Here is a 15726-nt window from a genome sequence, read left to right as displayed (position 1 = left end):
ATTCTTCAAAGGCCGGCGATGTTTTTTAATATTGAGCCATTATTTCTGCGAACTCGTGGCGTAGGTATAGGGGCGCGATTGCGCAAATGACGCTAAACAATGGACAGCAATAACAACTCTCATGGCGGATCGGATTTTTAAGATCTTCACAAAGTACCGCAATCACGTGAGCTTGTGTTGGTACCACTTATGTGCCATCGCGTATACCCACGGATGGATCGGGGAGAGCTAGTCATTGTGGGACCAATGTACCACACACGTATATGTTCAATTATTCCCCAATTATGATAATAATTGGAAACTCTGAGAAAATTGCTAGGGTGTGTATATTAACAAATTGACAATCTTACACACACCATACAATCTTTAGAAGTATTGAAGAAAAATTCCCAGCATTCCGGATCAATAAAAATCGAAAAAAAACGGGAAGTCCTATCAGATTTTTCAGTCGAATGAAAAAAAAAAAAGCTTTCAATTTTTTTCGGGAGAGCTGATCATATTAATCAATTTGTCGTAAAATCGGATCATTTTATTGTATCGTTTGTGGCCACCTTAAGGCTTTTTTTTCACAGGCGCTGAACTACTTGCTTGTCAGCTAGTACAGTCTTCCAGCCAACTAACACAAGTGCTTTCCGGCTGTAATTTCATGAAGCCAAATGGCAGCGTTTGTAACGCTACGTGTCATGGTTTCACACGCATGGTGGTACCCTGTGGCAAAAAAAAACATGGCTTGTCGCACCTGACCCCGGCCACTCTCAGATGAGACTTCATGGGGGGGGCCACCTTTCCAATGCCAAGGACCAGAAAGAGCCTGGCCGGAACACAGGAGCAGCCAACAGTGTCTCTGTGTAACTGTGCCGCTCAGTTTGTAACACAGAGAGGCTCCCTATGCCGACTGGTATTTATCATTTGACACTGTTATTGGCCTGAGGAAGCGGGCTTAGACCAGCGAAACGCATTGCCTGTGCTAAATAAAAATCTTTTGTATGTTACAAAGATTTTGTCATTGAGGTAAGACACCTCGTTATCCTTTTCATTTTTAACAGTTTTTAGATGCTTTTATACAGCCCAGGGCGCCTCTTTCCCCCTATTTGTGCTTAGTACACCCCCCAACATAACCTGTTAGAGGGGTGGTGACAGTATACCCGTGGTTGCCACCACGGTGGACACTTGCCTCCGGTTTTCCAAGAGAGCGACTACCTCCGGGTCCCCCCGGGACCGCCCCGAGTGGAGTCGGGTTTATGGTCTCCACCTGCTTCCTGCGGTTGGTTGCCCCATGCAACCCTCCTTTGTGAGCAGCACTCTTATTCTCACCAATTTTCTCCATCCTTACATTGACGTATTGCACTACTGGGCTCCCGCCTTTTTGTCTCTTGTGCCATTTTTTTACAGGGTGCCCCAACACCCCCACCACAATACTTGTAATATAGGCGTCCATCTAGACTTAGCTGCAACAGGGATGCGCTACCTGGTTGTACATGGCCAAGTCACAGCTGCATTGAGACATTTTTGAGATTCCTCTAGATGCGAATACTCCCTGCCACTTCAAACTCCCCCCCCCCCCCCCCTGCATTTGGGCAAAGCAGACAATGGCAGTGGTACAGAAATTAATGGTGGGGACACTGTGATAAAACAAGGAGGAGGGTGGTGGGAGCAGTCTTTAGTCTTTAGAGGTGAGTAAGCACATGTGGGAGGGGCAATGACTGCTCCCATATTTGGGGCACTGCAGGCTTAAAGCAAACATGCAACATTTTACATACTAATATGTAAAACAAATCATGTATAGGACAACACTGGTCAATTTTGTGAACAGGTCACCTCCTTGCACTACCATTTCAGCGGAAAAAGATCCCCCCTCCCCCCCCAACACTACTTCTATCTTTCGTTAAAGTTCCTCTTTACATAAATATCCAGGTATATATGGGAGAAGGAAGTGAGTCATAACATCTCCCATTTGACAGTCCGCTTCATTTTAAAAATCGTGCCTTCTATAAAAATTATAAGACATGAGGATTTATTATGGTGGCTATTAACATATCTGCAAATGTGAGAGTCATCAGCACCGTGCATCGTGATCTCCCTGGTTCTGAGAATAATGATTAATGCCTTCTTTCAGTCACAGAATCACAATGATCACTTAAGTCTGAAAATAGAAGGGAGAGAAAAAAGGGGCCTTTTACATCACAGTAAACACTCTAGGAACACTCAATATTTTTATGTAGTGTAAGTCAGATTCAAGGCGGACAATATTTAATATCCATGGCTGTGAGGAATGGTGATATCTAGCGAGATGCTGATGCCAGGATCATGTGATGTCATCAGTCTAGCCAGCTGTAACGTGACACAAAACCTCAATAGACTTTGAAAAAAGCACTTAAAAACGAGTGAGTCGCCCATTGAGTCACTTGTTTCTAATTCTTAGAATTCACTTGGCACAATTTTTCACTGACCCGAGGAAGCAGGACCAACCCGCGAAATGCGTTGTCTTTCCTTCCATTTCACTAGTCAATTTACAACTGACTTGCTCTTAAGGACAGGAATGCCAACCATTTCTCTCCTTTTTAGTGTTTTTAATGCATTTTATTTTTCTGGGCGCATCCTCCCACCAGTTATTATCTCTTAAAATTTGAACATCTGTGTGTACACAGTGACAACACAGTGGAAACGAATGTTGTAGGTGATAACTTTTATTAAATAAATGTGTTTTTTGTGAATACTTGGGTCCTTCCTTTGGCATGAGGTTATGAACAACGGAACCACGTGAGTATGGAACCACGTGAGTATGGAACCAAACCGTTGCTACACTTACTATTTAAATAATCGTACAGGTTTTAAATGTAGTTGCTTGTATGTACTAATAAGGTGTAGCAAAGCAAAGGCTTAATTGTTGAAGGCTGCAAACTCTGCACTGCATCATGTTTTTCAATATTCAGACCTCACGATAATGCTGCCTGTTTTGTACTTGTTTGTGATACTTTTTTTCTTATTTTGTAATGACATTTTTGATACTATAACAGTTTTTCGAAGACACATTATTAAACATTTCTGCCATTTTTAAAATAAATACTATCACAAAATAAGCCTATAGTTTTGTGGTCATTTAATATCTTTTGTTAGCCATGTAAACAAGATGCACCTGCCTTGCCTTTGTGGGACCAAAAGTAAAATGTATATTGACTACACTTAAAGGACAACTAAAGTAAGACAAATATGGAGGTTGCCATATTTATTTCCTTTTAAACAATACCAGTTGCCTGCTGTCTTGCTCATCTATTTGGCGACAGTAGTAGCTGAATAACACCAGAAACAAGCATGCAGGTAATCTTGTCAGATCTGACAATAATGCCAGAAACACCTGATCTGCTGCATACTTGTTCAGGATCTATAGCTAAATGTATTAGAGGCAAAGGATCAGCAGGACAGCCAGGACAATGTATTGCTTAAAAGGAAATAAATATGGCAGCCGCAATATACCTCTCACTTCAGTTGTGCTTTAAGGCTGCTTGCACACCAAGACGTTACAGGCGCACGTTAGTGCGCCTGTAACGCTCCCCCAACGCACAGCAATGTAACACAAGTGGGCTGTTCACACAGCCCACGTTGCGTTACATGTAACGCTGCACGTTCGGTGCAAAGTGCAGCATGCTACGGCGTTGGAGCGGCTATAGCCGCGTTAGACTGTTTGCACATGCGCAGTGGGGGGCGGAGAGGAGGCGGGGAGAGCCAGCTACAGTAGCCGCGCACATGGCTACTTAATATTCACTGCACTGGCGGTAGCTGATTGGCCGGCGGGACCACGTGATGCGGAGTGTCTCGCTCCGCATCACGTGGTCCCGCTGGCCAATCAGCGCCACTCTGGGAGACATTATAGGAATCGAGCCGCCGAACGCGGCTCACTCTACCGTCGGCTTTTGCAGCACCATACGTTGTGTTAGGTGCACGTTATGCGACCTTAACGTGCCACCTAATGCAACGTCTTGGTGTGCAAGAAGCCTAAAAGGACTTCCGAGATGAGGTGGCTTAAACAAATTTTACTCACCTGGGGTTTCCTCCTGCCCACAGGTCAGGTCTTCTACGCCTGCATGACCTGTGTGTCTACGTCATCTGGCACATACTGCGCCTGGGCACAACTACTGCGCAGGCGCAGCACGCGCCAGATGACGTGGACGAGTGGGCAGGAATGCCCGACCAGGCGCAGAAGACCTGACCCGTGGGCGAGGTCGCGATCTTCATGGGCGGCCAGCGGGACAACGCAGAAGACCAGGGCTGCGGCAAGGGAACAAGGCGGCAGCTATGGGCTGGAACAAGCCCCAGGTGAGTAAAATTTGTTCAAGCTCCCTCGCCTCGGAAGTCCTTTAAGAAAAATTCTCTCAAACCAGGCTACACACAATCTAATGTTCTAATATTTTAATTCTGATTAAAAAATTCTGAATGAAAAATAAGGCATTCTCCTCAGTCAGTGTTCAGTCATTGTCTCCTTAGTCAGTGTTCAGTCATTCCCTCCTCAGTCAGCGTTCAGTCATTCTCTCCTCAGTCAGTGTCCAGTCATTCTCTTCTCAGTCAGTGTCCAGTCATTCTCTCCTCAGTCAGTGTTCAGTCATTCTCTCCTCAGTCAGTGTTCAGTCATTCTCTCCTCAGTCAGTGTTCAGTCATTCTCTCCTCAGTCAGTGTTCAGTCATTCTCTCCTCAGTCAGTGTTCAGTCATTCTCTCCTCAGTCAGTGTTCAGTCATTCTCTCCTCAGTCAGCATTCAGTCATTCTCTCCTTAGTCGGCGTTCAGTCATTCTCTCCTCAGTCAGCCTTCAGTCATTCTCTCCTCAGTCAGCGTTCAGTCATTCTCTCCTCAGTCAGCGTTCAGTCATTCTCTCCTCAGTCAGTGTCCAGTCATTCTCTTCTCAGTCAGTGTTCAGTCATTCTCTCCTCAGTCAGTGTTCAGTCATTCTTTCCTCAGTCAGCGTTCAGTCATTCTCTCCTCAGTCAGTGTTCAGTCATTCTCTCCTCAGTCAGTGTTCAGTCATTCTCTCCTCAGTCAGCGTTCAGTCATTCTCTCCTTAGTCAGCGTTCAGTCATTCTCTCCTCAGTCAGCGTTCAGTCATTCTCTCCTCAGTCAGCGTTCAGTCATTCTCTCCTCGGTCAGTGTTCAGTCATTCTCTCCTCAGTCAATTTTTTTTCAGTCATTCTCTCCTCAGTCAGTGTTCAGTCATTCTCTCCTCAGTCAGTGTTCAGTCATTCTCTCCTCAGTCAGTTTTTTTTCAGTCATTCTCTCCTCAGTCAGTGTTCAGCCATTCTCTTCTCAGTCAGTGTCCAGTCATTCTCTCCTCAGTCAGCGTTCAGTCATTCTCTCCTCAGTCAGCGTTCAGTCATTCTCTCCTCAGTCAGTGTTCAGTCATTCTCTCCTCAGTCAGTGTGCAGCCATTCTCTTTTCAATCAGTGTCCAGTCATTCTCTCCTCAGTCAGCGTTCAGTCATTCTCTCCTCAGTCAGTGTTCAGCCATTCTCTCAGTCTAATGGCCCATACTCACGGGCTACAATTGTCGCCCGTGAGTATGAGGCGTTGCATGGGCGCACACCCCAAACCGTCGCTGATGTCGCCAGGCGATTGAACCGGTCAATCGCCTAGCGACAGTTGCCGCTGCAACTTCGCCGCAACTGTTGCTAGTCCGCGTGTGTATGCGGACTAGCGACAGCAACCCCATAGCCGGCACACTGAGTTTCCGGCGGGGAGGAGGAACGTCGGCGACAGCTTCCGTCGCGCCACTAGTCCCTCTTCCGCAGTGTGTATGCGGAGGGACGTGGCGACGAGCTGTCGCTGAACTGTCGCGCACACACTCCCGTGTGCTAGCGACATGCAGTTTTGGTTGCCCGTGAGTATGGGCCATTAGGGCTCTTTTCCACTTTGAAATGCAATCGCGTTTCAAATTCCATCATGTGATTGCTATTGCGATTGAGCTTCTATACTCTCTTTTCCACTATGAAATGCGATTGTGATCGCAATTGCGTTTCAATTTCCACCATGCGATTGAGCTACTATACTCATTATAGTACAGCTCAATCGCATACAAAATGCGGCAGGACGACGATTGCGTTTTGACCAAAATTGCATCGCAATCGGATCACACTAATAGAAATTGCTGCTGCAGTTTCCATTAGTTTAATGTACCTTGCGATTTGCAATCAGAATCAAATCACAAATCGCAGGGTAGTGGAAAAAGGCCCTTACTTTGATTTAGATAGACCTTTCTTCGATTGAGTGAGTGAGGAGGGTTGCAGGCTGGAGAAGTACTAGGAGGAGGCACCATAGCTTTGCACCTCAGAAATATTATTAGTATTAATAGAAATGATATTAAGATTATACTGCTGCTGAGATCTGATGTATAACCCAAGTGGGATGCTGCAACGAGGTGGCAATTTACCAAAATCAAACATGAGGAGACCACACCCCCACTCAGGCTAGCAGAACCCTCTCAGTCCTACCAACAGAGTTCTTTAGAGGCACCCAATAACAATAAATGAATTTGAACAGATTTAAAATGAAAGGCAAGTCTTGGCGTACTTACTGTTGTACAATTAATGTTGTACACAGAAATCACCAAAGGGAAAATTTTAAGCTCAAGACCTGTTTTGTAAGACTGAGCACACTTCATCATATCAAATACAGTATGTCCAAATAAATAGAGCATGGTTGGGGGTTGCTGTGGCAATGCTTGCCTTCTATATTTACATATTTTAATAATATTATTGTTATTAGTCACCTCCTAGTCTCTTGTGTATTCATTAATTTCTATAAACAATGCTATCAATTCCAATACTCAGTCAAGCTTCTCCACAAAATAAATAAAAATCCACTTCATTTGAATGTCTGTGTAATTGCTTCTTCAAGTCCTTTGTCAGTATGAGTTTTAAATCTGACACTGAAACTGTCAGCACAATATATACAGTAATGGACAGCTTTATTAATACACCACTTTTTGACATTTATAGATAAGCCAGTTTGGGTATACATATTTCACTTGTGCTAGCCAGGAAGTTTTCTACCACCAGTGACCTCTGGCCACATGTGGGCAGGCTAACACCCCTGCGGACCTGTGACAACCTGTGTGTTAACAGTGTTTATAATCCAGCTGTTACTATCCAGAGGGAAGACTAAGAAGACTGTATTGGGTAGTGCAGTTGGCTAAGTAGGTAGCACTATTGCCTGGCAACATTACAGTATAATCTGTAGAATCCCAGATCATAATTCCAACACTTTCTGTTTTGAGTTTAAAGGGTTTTTTTCTGTGTTAAAGGACACCTGAAGTGAGGGATATGGAGGCTGACATATTTATTTCCTTTTAAACAATGCAAATTGTTTGTCAGCAGCAAGTTTGAAATATTGGGGGTTCCCCTTCCCCAATAGAGTGGGTACAAATTATGAGAAGGATATTCAAACGGCGCTAGTTATTGTCCTATTCATGAATTATATTGCGACCACAACAAGGTCAATAAAATCAAATAGTGAATACTAATGACTTGTATTCAATGATCAATCAACGTATATGTTCTACACAAGGCTGCACAAGATAGAAATGGTCTATCTTACTGTAGTTGACATTCTTAACTTGTGCAGCCTTGTGTAGGACATATACGTTGATTGATCATTGAATAAAAGTCATTAGTATTCACTATTGATCTTATTCTCTCGATTTGTACCCACTCTCTATTGGGGAAGGGGAACCCCCAATATTTCAAACTTGCTGCTGACAAACAATACAATTAGGCGCAATACTATTACATTTTATTATTATACTATAGAAAACAGCATAATTTGACTGCCAGCAACGTCTTGCCACAGCGGCCTGTAGGGGGGATATTAATTAACGCGGCCAGGGCTTTTGCAGCCATTTTTCATTGCCTCGGAACCCAAATTCCCTGGCGCCTTATTTACATGCATGCATATAGAATACCTATTGGAATAAATTGTATCTCGTGAAAACCATTGTGTATGAACATAGTTTACTACTGCGTCCACAAACTGCAAAGCAGGTGATTTCGGCACACGGCAACAAAACCTGGTGCCCCACAGCAGCAATGTAACCAGGGGCGTAACTAGGCCCCACCGGTCCCCCCTGCAGAATTTCAGAGCGGGCCCTGTTATACCGGAAGTCGCGTCAGAGGCTAGCGAGAGGAACACAGGCTGGAGAGCATGGAAGGTATGTATCTCTTTGCTGCCCGCCGCTGCCCACGGACACACATTTAAGCTGGAGGGGAGCGCAGAGGGGAGAGTGCCGAGGTGAGGGAGGGGGGGTGGAACTTTCCCCCTCCCTGCCGACTGTGGCCACGGCTTTTCCCTCATGCTGCGACCCCTCCAGCTCCCATAAAACAGCCCCGAGCCAGTGAATGTAACGTTGTGCGGGGCGTGTAAGGGTAATTCAGGGCTCCGGCTATTGCCGGACCTCGAATTACATCACAGAGACAACTCGGAGGAGGAATCGTATTTATTGCCATTGGGGAGTTTTGCGGATGCAGGGATAGCTGATATTCCGCTCTCCTGGTGCCCAACTCACCTGTGACGCGTACATATGTACCCTACAAACTGACATGAACACTCTAGTAGCATTATTGTACCATGTTAGCAATCAATAAAAGCAGGAACTTTAGAATCAGGATAATACCATTTATTAGCTAAATGGTATTGTATTAGCTAAATGGGGTGTAAAACTACAGTCCTTAAGTGGTTAAAAGCTAGCCAATAAATGGAATCATCCTGATTCAAAAGTTAACACACTAAAACAAAAATAAAAAAGTATGCATAAACATTATACCAAAACACCATCGTCTTCTCTGTGCCCAAGTTTATTTAAGATGGACTGAGGAGTCTTCTTACCCAGCATCACAATTTTTTGGAACCTTGGGCTTCTTCCAGCCCCTTGTAGTCCTTCAGGGCCCTTGCTGTCCTCCCGGTATGCTATCTTGTTCTGTAAAGTTTGCAACTGCGCATGTGTCGGGCCACACATGTGCAGTAACTGGTGACTGAGCCAGTTGCGGGCTTTGGTTAGTGGCACAACGGAGGACAGCAAGGGACCTGATAGACTGCAGGGTGCTGGAAGAAGCCCCAGGTAAGTAAACCTTAACTTTTTTCCCCACTTAAGATTCCCTTTACAGCTACATAAGCACTTCCAATTACTGTCTCCCACAGTGATCGGAGCTTGATACCTTGAGTGACACTTTGGGGCCAAATTATGCACAGACACCTAAAGGCTAATGAACTGTCTGTAACTATAGAGTGTGGAGGAGGGATGACACTCGGGGCATGACTTAGCAACTTCCGGCAAGTGTGGCGAGTAGGGGAACAATGTGCAAGGGGGTTGGAAAGGTGTCAGATGTCACAAAAGACTTGGCATTCTTTAGGTGATGTTGGGAGCTCGTGTGCACACGCTACATTCTCACTCGAGGTGGTTCTTATTGGGCACATTGGCAGAATTTAATCCAGCATGTGGATATAGCTTAAAGGATACTTGAGGCGAACATAAATTGTGTTCTTTTATCTACCCGGAGCTTCTTCCAGCCCCCATAGGCTTGTAGGTCACTCGCTGTCCTGTTCCTCTTCCCTGATCCGCTGTTGCGCACTACTCCATATGCGCTGGCCCGGTGGCGCACCTCCTTGATTGCACTCCCATGTCGTAACGTAGTGAGCATGTGCAGAGTGCTCCCAGCCACAGGCGCATGATCAAAGAGGCGTGCAGCCGGGCCAGTGCATGCGCAGTAGCGCACTAATACTCGAAGTCACACACTGTACCAGAAAAGTGGATTGAGGAAGAGGACTAGGACAACAGTGTGGGGGCCTACATGCCTACAGGGGCTGGAAGAAGCCCCAGGTAAGTAAAAGAACACTCTTTGTGTTTGTCCCGTGTATCGTTTAAGCCACACTAACACCCTACCCCTAAAGAGTATATATTGCTCTCACGTCATCACTGCATTGTTATATAAAGCAAACAGCATACCAAAATTTATTTTCCAAAATAAAAAAAGCAGCATTAATGTTTATGTGTAATTTCAACAGTAAAATTAAAACGTGTTTAATATTAATACAATATGTCATTTAATCTAAAAATTACATTGTGTGCAGTGTTCAAAAGGCAGCCTCACTCGATGACACAATGAAAATACAGATGATACAAAACAACCAACTAAAATGAATACATTCAGTCTAACCTGCCGCTAAGCCTACATTTTCTGTTGCCAGTTCCAAAGCTTGTCCGATGCAGCACGATGGGAAGTACAGTTAAATAAATAAAAAATACAAATGCATAGAATAACTTAACAAGAGAATCTACATCAAAACGCAGCAATTATTCCATCATAAATCTTAGTCAATATAGGTATGTACAAAGAGGCTATACCTGCACCTTGGCTATATCTGAGCGAGCTTCATCCATGTTTTGTGGGATGCTGCCCACCTCTGTCTCAGGATGTTATTGTTGGCTTTCCCTAAATGGCCTTAGACTACGGTGGACATATGACTATGGTAGGATTAGATTGTGAGCCCCTCTGAGTGACAGTTAGTGACATGACTATGTTCTCTGGAAACTGTGGTTGGAACAGCACCCACTATCTGAAGACAAGGTGTGACACGTCCTCTGCACCTTGAGAATGGTCCAGGCAATCTTTGTGAAGTAGTCGGCAACATCAAGTAGGTAAAAAAGCTCAGCGGGAAGATGTCAGCGCCAAATAAATACACAATAGTAATACCAATGTTGCTACGTTCCTCTGCTACTGCACAGCTCCTCAGGTTCATCTACAACAATGCAGATAGGTATGGTTAATGAGATGTAGAATTATGCTTATTTTGTATGAAAATGTATGCAGCTTGAAAACTGACCAATCACGGTAAATCCCACCAAGGTAGAATTTGATTGGTCCTTTTTCGAGCTGCATAATTTTGCAGAATCCTGCATCAACTCAGAATTATTTGCAACATCCGGCTGTGCTTCGGCATTTGGACTAGAGCGTCTGGACTGGGCATGTGCGAGTAAGGTCTGCACATGCCCACTGGAATCAAGCCACTCATGAATGGACTTTTTCCTCAAGAATGCAACATTTGGAGTGATTGCACAGCTGTATGACATGGAACTTACTTTGCTCAAACCCAGTCATGCGGTGGTTTTCAAAGATGGGTTAAAGGAATACTATCAATGCCCAAGTGTTCTAAAATGACAGTGTGCAAATAATGTCTCAGTAGCTGTGTAAACATTTTCCTACTTTTCATATTAAATATCAGAGGCAAAAGCTGTAATTTATTGAGGGTAGGATTTGGCTATATTGGGACAAATCAATTGCAGAAGGGGTGTCTGCTTCAATGCACAGCCAGATTGCATATTAGACTACAGAAGGCAAATATCAAACATATCAAACTCTGAAAGCAAAAACAATATGAAAAGCTGTGACAATCAGTTACATTTCCTCTGCTCTCTTCAGACACTTCAGTCAGAAACACAGGACACAGGATCTGCAGCTGCAGCTGTTGGGAGCTCTCTCTCTCTGTCATACACAAAGCTACACATAGAGTTAACTGATCAAGTGTGAGGGGAATTTCCCCTCTCTTCTTATGGCTCAGTGTGCAGTCAGTTTTGGCTTCAGTAAAGTGTGAAAGTATTTTGATAACCGTAAACAAAGAGTTTGCTACTAAAATGTATACACCAGTACTTAGCAGCACTTCCCAAACAATTCCTGTGTCAATTGAAAAAAATATGTGAATCGATAGTATTCCTTTAAGAGGCTTTTATTAGCTGGAATCCCTATGAAATAGTATACATTAACCATTTCTCAATGGCAATGCCAGGCAATGTTTTCCTAGTCTAGTGCAGTTAATAATGGACTTGTATCTATTTGCATCTTGATTAGATGATGTAACATGATTCATTTGTGAAGTGCCTGGTGACTTCCTGCAGCAAAGACTTCTATGGCTATAAGCTGCACTCTTCCCAAAAAGCTCAGTCAGTACCCCACTCACCCCACTGATGTAAAGCAAAGCAACAGAAGCAGGAAATCCAACAGCGCCTTCTACTGGCTCATCTAAGCTGCTTCAGTTCACATAACAAAAGAGTCATGTTTTTTAACCTGTAGCCTAAACCCCTGTGCTTGACAGAGGGAGCGATCTTGACCATACTGTGCAAGTCTGTGTAGGTGTCATCAGATGGTGCTGCTCTCTTGGGTGCCACACTAGGTGGTAGGTAATCTGCAATAGACAGAGGGATTCGGGGGATGGGTGAAAAAAACAAGGGGTGGGGGGAGAGCGCACTCAGATTGTCATCCAATACAAATGGCCAGCTGGATAAAGAATATTCTAACCTGGATCTGTGGCTGACTGTCCCATACGGGGTGGCCAGCAGAAAGGCTTTGTCCCACTCGGACCGGGACCAAGTCTTGGCAGAAGTCCTCCTCCACATGGTGTGCAGACTATAGCTTACTTCAGAGCTGTACTGGCAGGCCACTGCTATGGTATATTTTCCACCTCGCCCGAGTGCTGTGATGTCTCTATAGGCGACTGCACTGTCGGGCAATCGTGGGTGGAATCCCACTGTCTACTACAGATGGTTTTTAACACCTAAACTATGAGATTGTAGATATCTGAGATCTGCACCCGAGTTGGGCCTTAACACCTCAGCTGTTTCCTGTAAGTGAAGTTATGAGGAAGCAGATGTAGCGTGGTAGCAATGATATAGCTCTGTTGTACTTGTCCTTCATCTGATACTTTTGTAATAGACCTTTATTATATTCCAGGTATATATCTTTTATAATCTGACAGAATTATATCTCATCCTCTTCACTGCTGGTGATTTCCTTGATAATATAATGAAATATCATGGGTTCATTCATCATGGTATAAAAATACTGACCATTAAACCTTTCTAGCCAAAGACCCCTATAATAAACTTCCATAGCAATAGGCAGCATTTATCGTACAACATGGAAGGCTCTAATGCACTTTGTCTGGGTCCTTTTTTTGGCAGTTAAATAATCTTCACAGTTCTATAGAAAGTTGATCCTGTTTATTGGCACTATGGCGATGAAACTGAATAAGGTCTCTGCACAGTGACACCTTGTGCAAGTAGCTGGTGGTGAGTATTCTGCAATGTGAGGAAAAACAAAAAGACCCATTGGTGTAATCTGGTGACTGTGGAGAAGATGTGGAAATCAGTCCAGGGCGAGAAGTGGCTGCGTGTTCTCATTATCTCTGCGGTCCTCGTGCATTAGTGTGCCAGGTTCTACCACCGACTGAGATCTGTGATGAGAACAAAAATAGGACATTCATTTATTGGTCCGCATTTCCAAAATTACCATTATGCATCATTCTGTATGATTTATGATTTTTTGTTGTTGTCGTTTTTCTTTGAACCTAGCTACACTCTAACCATTTAGCAGTCAAATAAAGCAGCCTATAGTTACTTGTCTGGATCGGCTTCTTCTCTCCTCCACCGCGGCAGCAATGTAACACTGACAGGTCTTCTCAGTTCCAATCACATGATATGACTTGATTGGTAACCAGGAGACCATGTCAGTGTTACAGTGCCACACGGTGATGGAAGAGTCTCATTCATCTCTTCCATCACCCAGTGGTGCTGTAATGTTGACATGGTCTCCTGGATCCCGATCACGTCATACCATGTGATCGGGACCCAGAAGACCCGTCTCAGGTTTAGAGCTGCTTGTGGAGGAAGAGAAGAAGCCATCTGGAACAGGTAAATATGGAACAGCCATCTGGAACGGGTAAACTACTCCATGCCACCGGCTCATTTGGCTCCACAAGGCAGCCAAACGAGATTTTCTGGCAGAAGTTTACATTGCACAGCAGTCTTCAAAAAAAAAATTTAAGCGGCTAATGGGTTAAAAGACACCGAGAGGGATATTAACCTTCCTGGCGGCTGGCGGTGCAATTCTGTCTGGATTTATGGGTCTAAAAGCGGTACAATTTTTTCAAGAATTTTAGGTCTCAAATTCTTAAGTCATAGCTCACCTAAATATATCAGAATAAAAGCCTGGTAGACAGTCTGCATATAAATATAGTAAAAGACTGGATTACAAAATCGTTGAATTAATTAAATTTATGAATAAACTGAAAAAAATGTGAAACTGTACAAATAAGGCAGACAGAGAGTAGTCAAAATCAAGGCAGAGGTCGGTGCAGGCGGCAGGCTGAGAATAGTCAAAATCCAGGCAAAAATTGGTAACAGTATGGCAGAAGCACTTAGCTCAGAAGCAGTTGGGAACCAAATGGCTATATTGTTAACGTTCTGTGCTTTCAAATGAGCTTATCTGCCATCTCTGCCATGGCAGTCAGGTGACACCGGGGAGATATCAAATTACAACTTGTGATTAGAGACAAATGAGGAGGCATCAGAAAGGCTAAACTCTCTCTCTCTCTCTCTCTCTCTCTCTCTCTCTCTATATATATATATATATATATATACATATATATACACATACAGGGTCCATATTATATCCACACAGGGCACAGTTCTCTGTTTCCCTTCTGTCCTGTGCAAAAGTTCAGGGTCCACTATAATCTTTTTGTCCGCCCCTCCAATGACGACACGCCACCTGACGTCACACCGCACCCCCGTCGCTTGGCCGTCCTGATTGGCCACCGGGATACCCGGAATAAGAATGGAGGTGAGGGGATCCCGGTGGCTGGGGGGGAGAAGCCTAGGACCCAGGAGAACGAAGCGTGCGGTGGTTTTGGCTAGCCCGAGCTGAGTTCGGGCTTACCGCTCTCAACACCTTAATCTCAGCCCAAGCTCAGCGCGAGATTACCGCCGGGGAAGGGGGGGGGGGGGGGTTAAGACAGCCAAATGGTAGCGGTTGTAATACCATGCGTGTTAAAGCACCGACACACAGTGGCGTTACCCAATGGCAGAGAACCATGTTATGTCTGAGCATAACTGCAGCTGTGCTCACATGTGACTCCATGGGGGAGCTGCCTGTCCAGCACCAGTACTGGGCGCTATCAAGATCTGGCTCTTGTTAGTGCTTGGTACCGCTGCTGGTCACTCCCAGAGTGCACCTCAAAAAATCTGGAGATAGAGTCTTCTGTCATGCTGCCCCTACTCTTTGGAACTCCCTGCCACACCCAGTAAAGACAGCACCATCCCTGGAGCTATTCAAATCCAGACTGAAAAGCCACCTGTTTAGCCTGGCATTTCCGGACTTATAAAATTCTTCCTCTGTACCATGATGGTCTGAGCCATGCTTATGCGCTTTGAGTCCTATGGGAGAAAAGCGCTCTACAAATGTTATTTGTTGTTGTTGTTGTTGGACAGGTGCCCCCTCTATAGAGTCACATCTTAACGCAGCCACAAGCCATGCTCAGACGCAACATGTCGTGGTGCAGGAGTGCAGAGCCTATTTCAGCCTGCTAGCTATCTCAGTTCAGTTATGTTTTAAAGCCAACCTGCAGAGCTTCTTTCCATAAGTCCGTCCTGAACAAAAATATGTAACGCTATATCTACTGCTTCATATATAGGCTACCATTTCATCTTATGCAAATACTCCACAGCACTGCACAGAATGCAGATCACTAGAAACAGTGTGTGCAGCAGAATAATAAATGGGCTTCTATTTTTAATTGCAAGCGTGTCCTTGGTCTAGGTCAACATCATTAATATGATTGCAACTCACAGTTGCTGGAACTAAACCGCACCCGCCAATCAACCCTTTACACCCTCCTCCCAAAGCATCCATAAATCTAATAT

The 15726-nt window shown here is 44.5% G+C and overlaps 1 protein-coding gene across 2 annotated transcripts in view; it reads right to left on the bottom strand.

The window, feature by feature from the left end:
• Positions 1 to 10057: 10057 nt before the first annotated feature.
• CLVS1 (clavesin 1) overlaps positions 10058 to 15726 on the bottom strand; it is a 120258-nt gene continuing 114589 nt past the window's right edge. For both annotated transcript variants that reach the window (XM_068234789.1, XM_068234790.1), the window contains exon 6: positions 10058 to 13259. In XM_068234789.1, coding sequence (XP_068090890.1) covers positions 13172 to 13259 — 88 coding nt within the window. In that variant the 3' untranslated portion in view covers positions 10058 to 13171. The remainder of the gene's footprint in view (positions 13260 to 15726) is intronic.

Source organism: Hyperolius riggenbachi, chromosome 5, assembly GCF_040937935.1.
Source record: "Hyperolius riggenbachi isolate aHypRig1 chromosome 5, aHypRig1.pri, whole genome shotgun sequence".
NCBI lineage: Eukaryota > Metazoa > Chordata > Amphibia > Anura > Hyperoliidae > Hyperolius > Hyperolius riggenbachi.
Note: the sequence above shows the minus strand (reverse complement) of the source record. Positions and strands in the feature narration are given on the sequence as shown.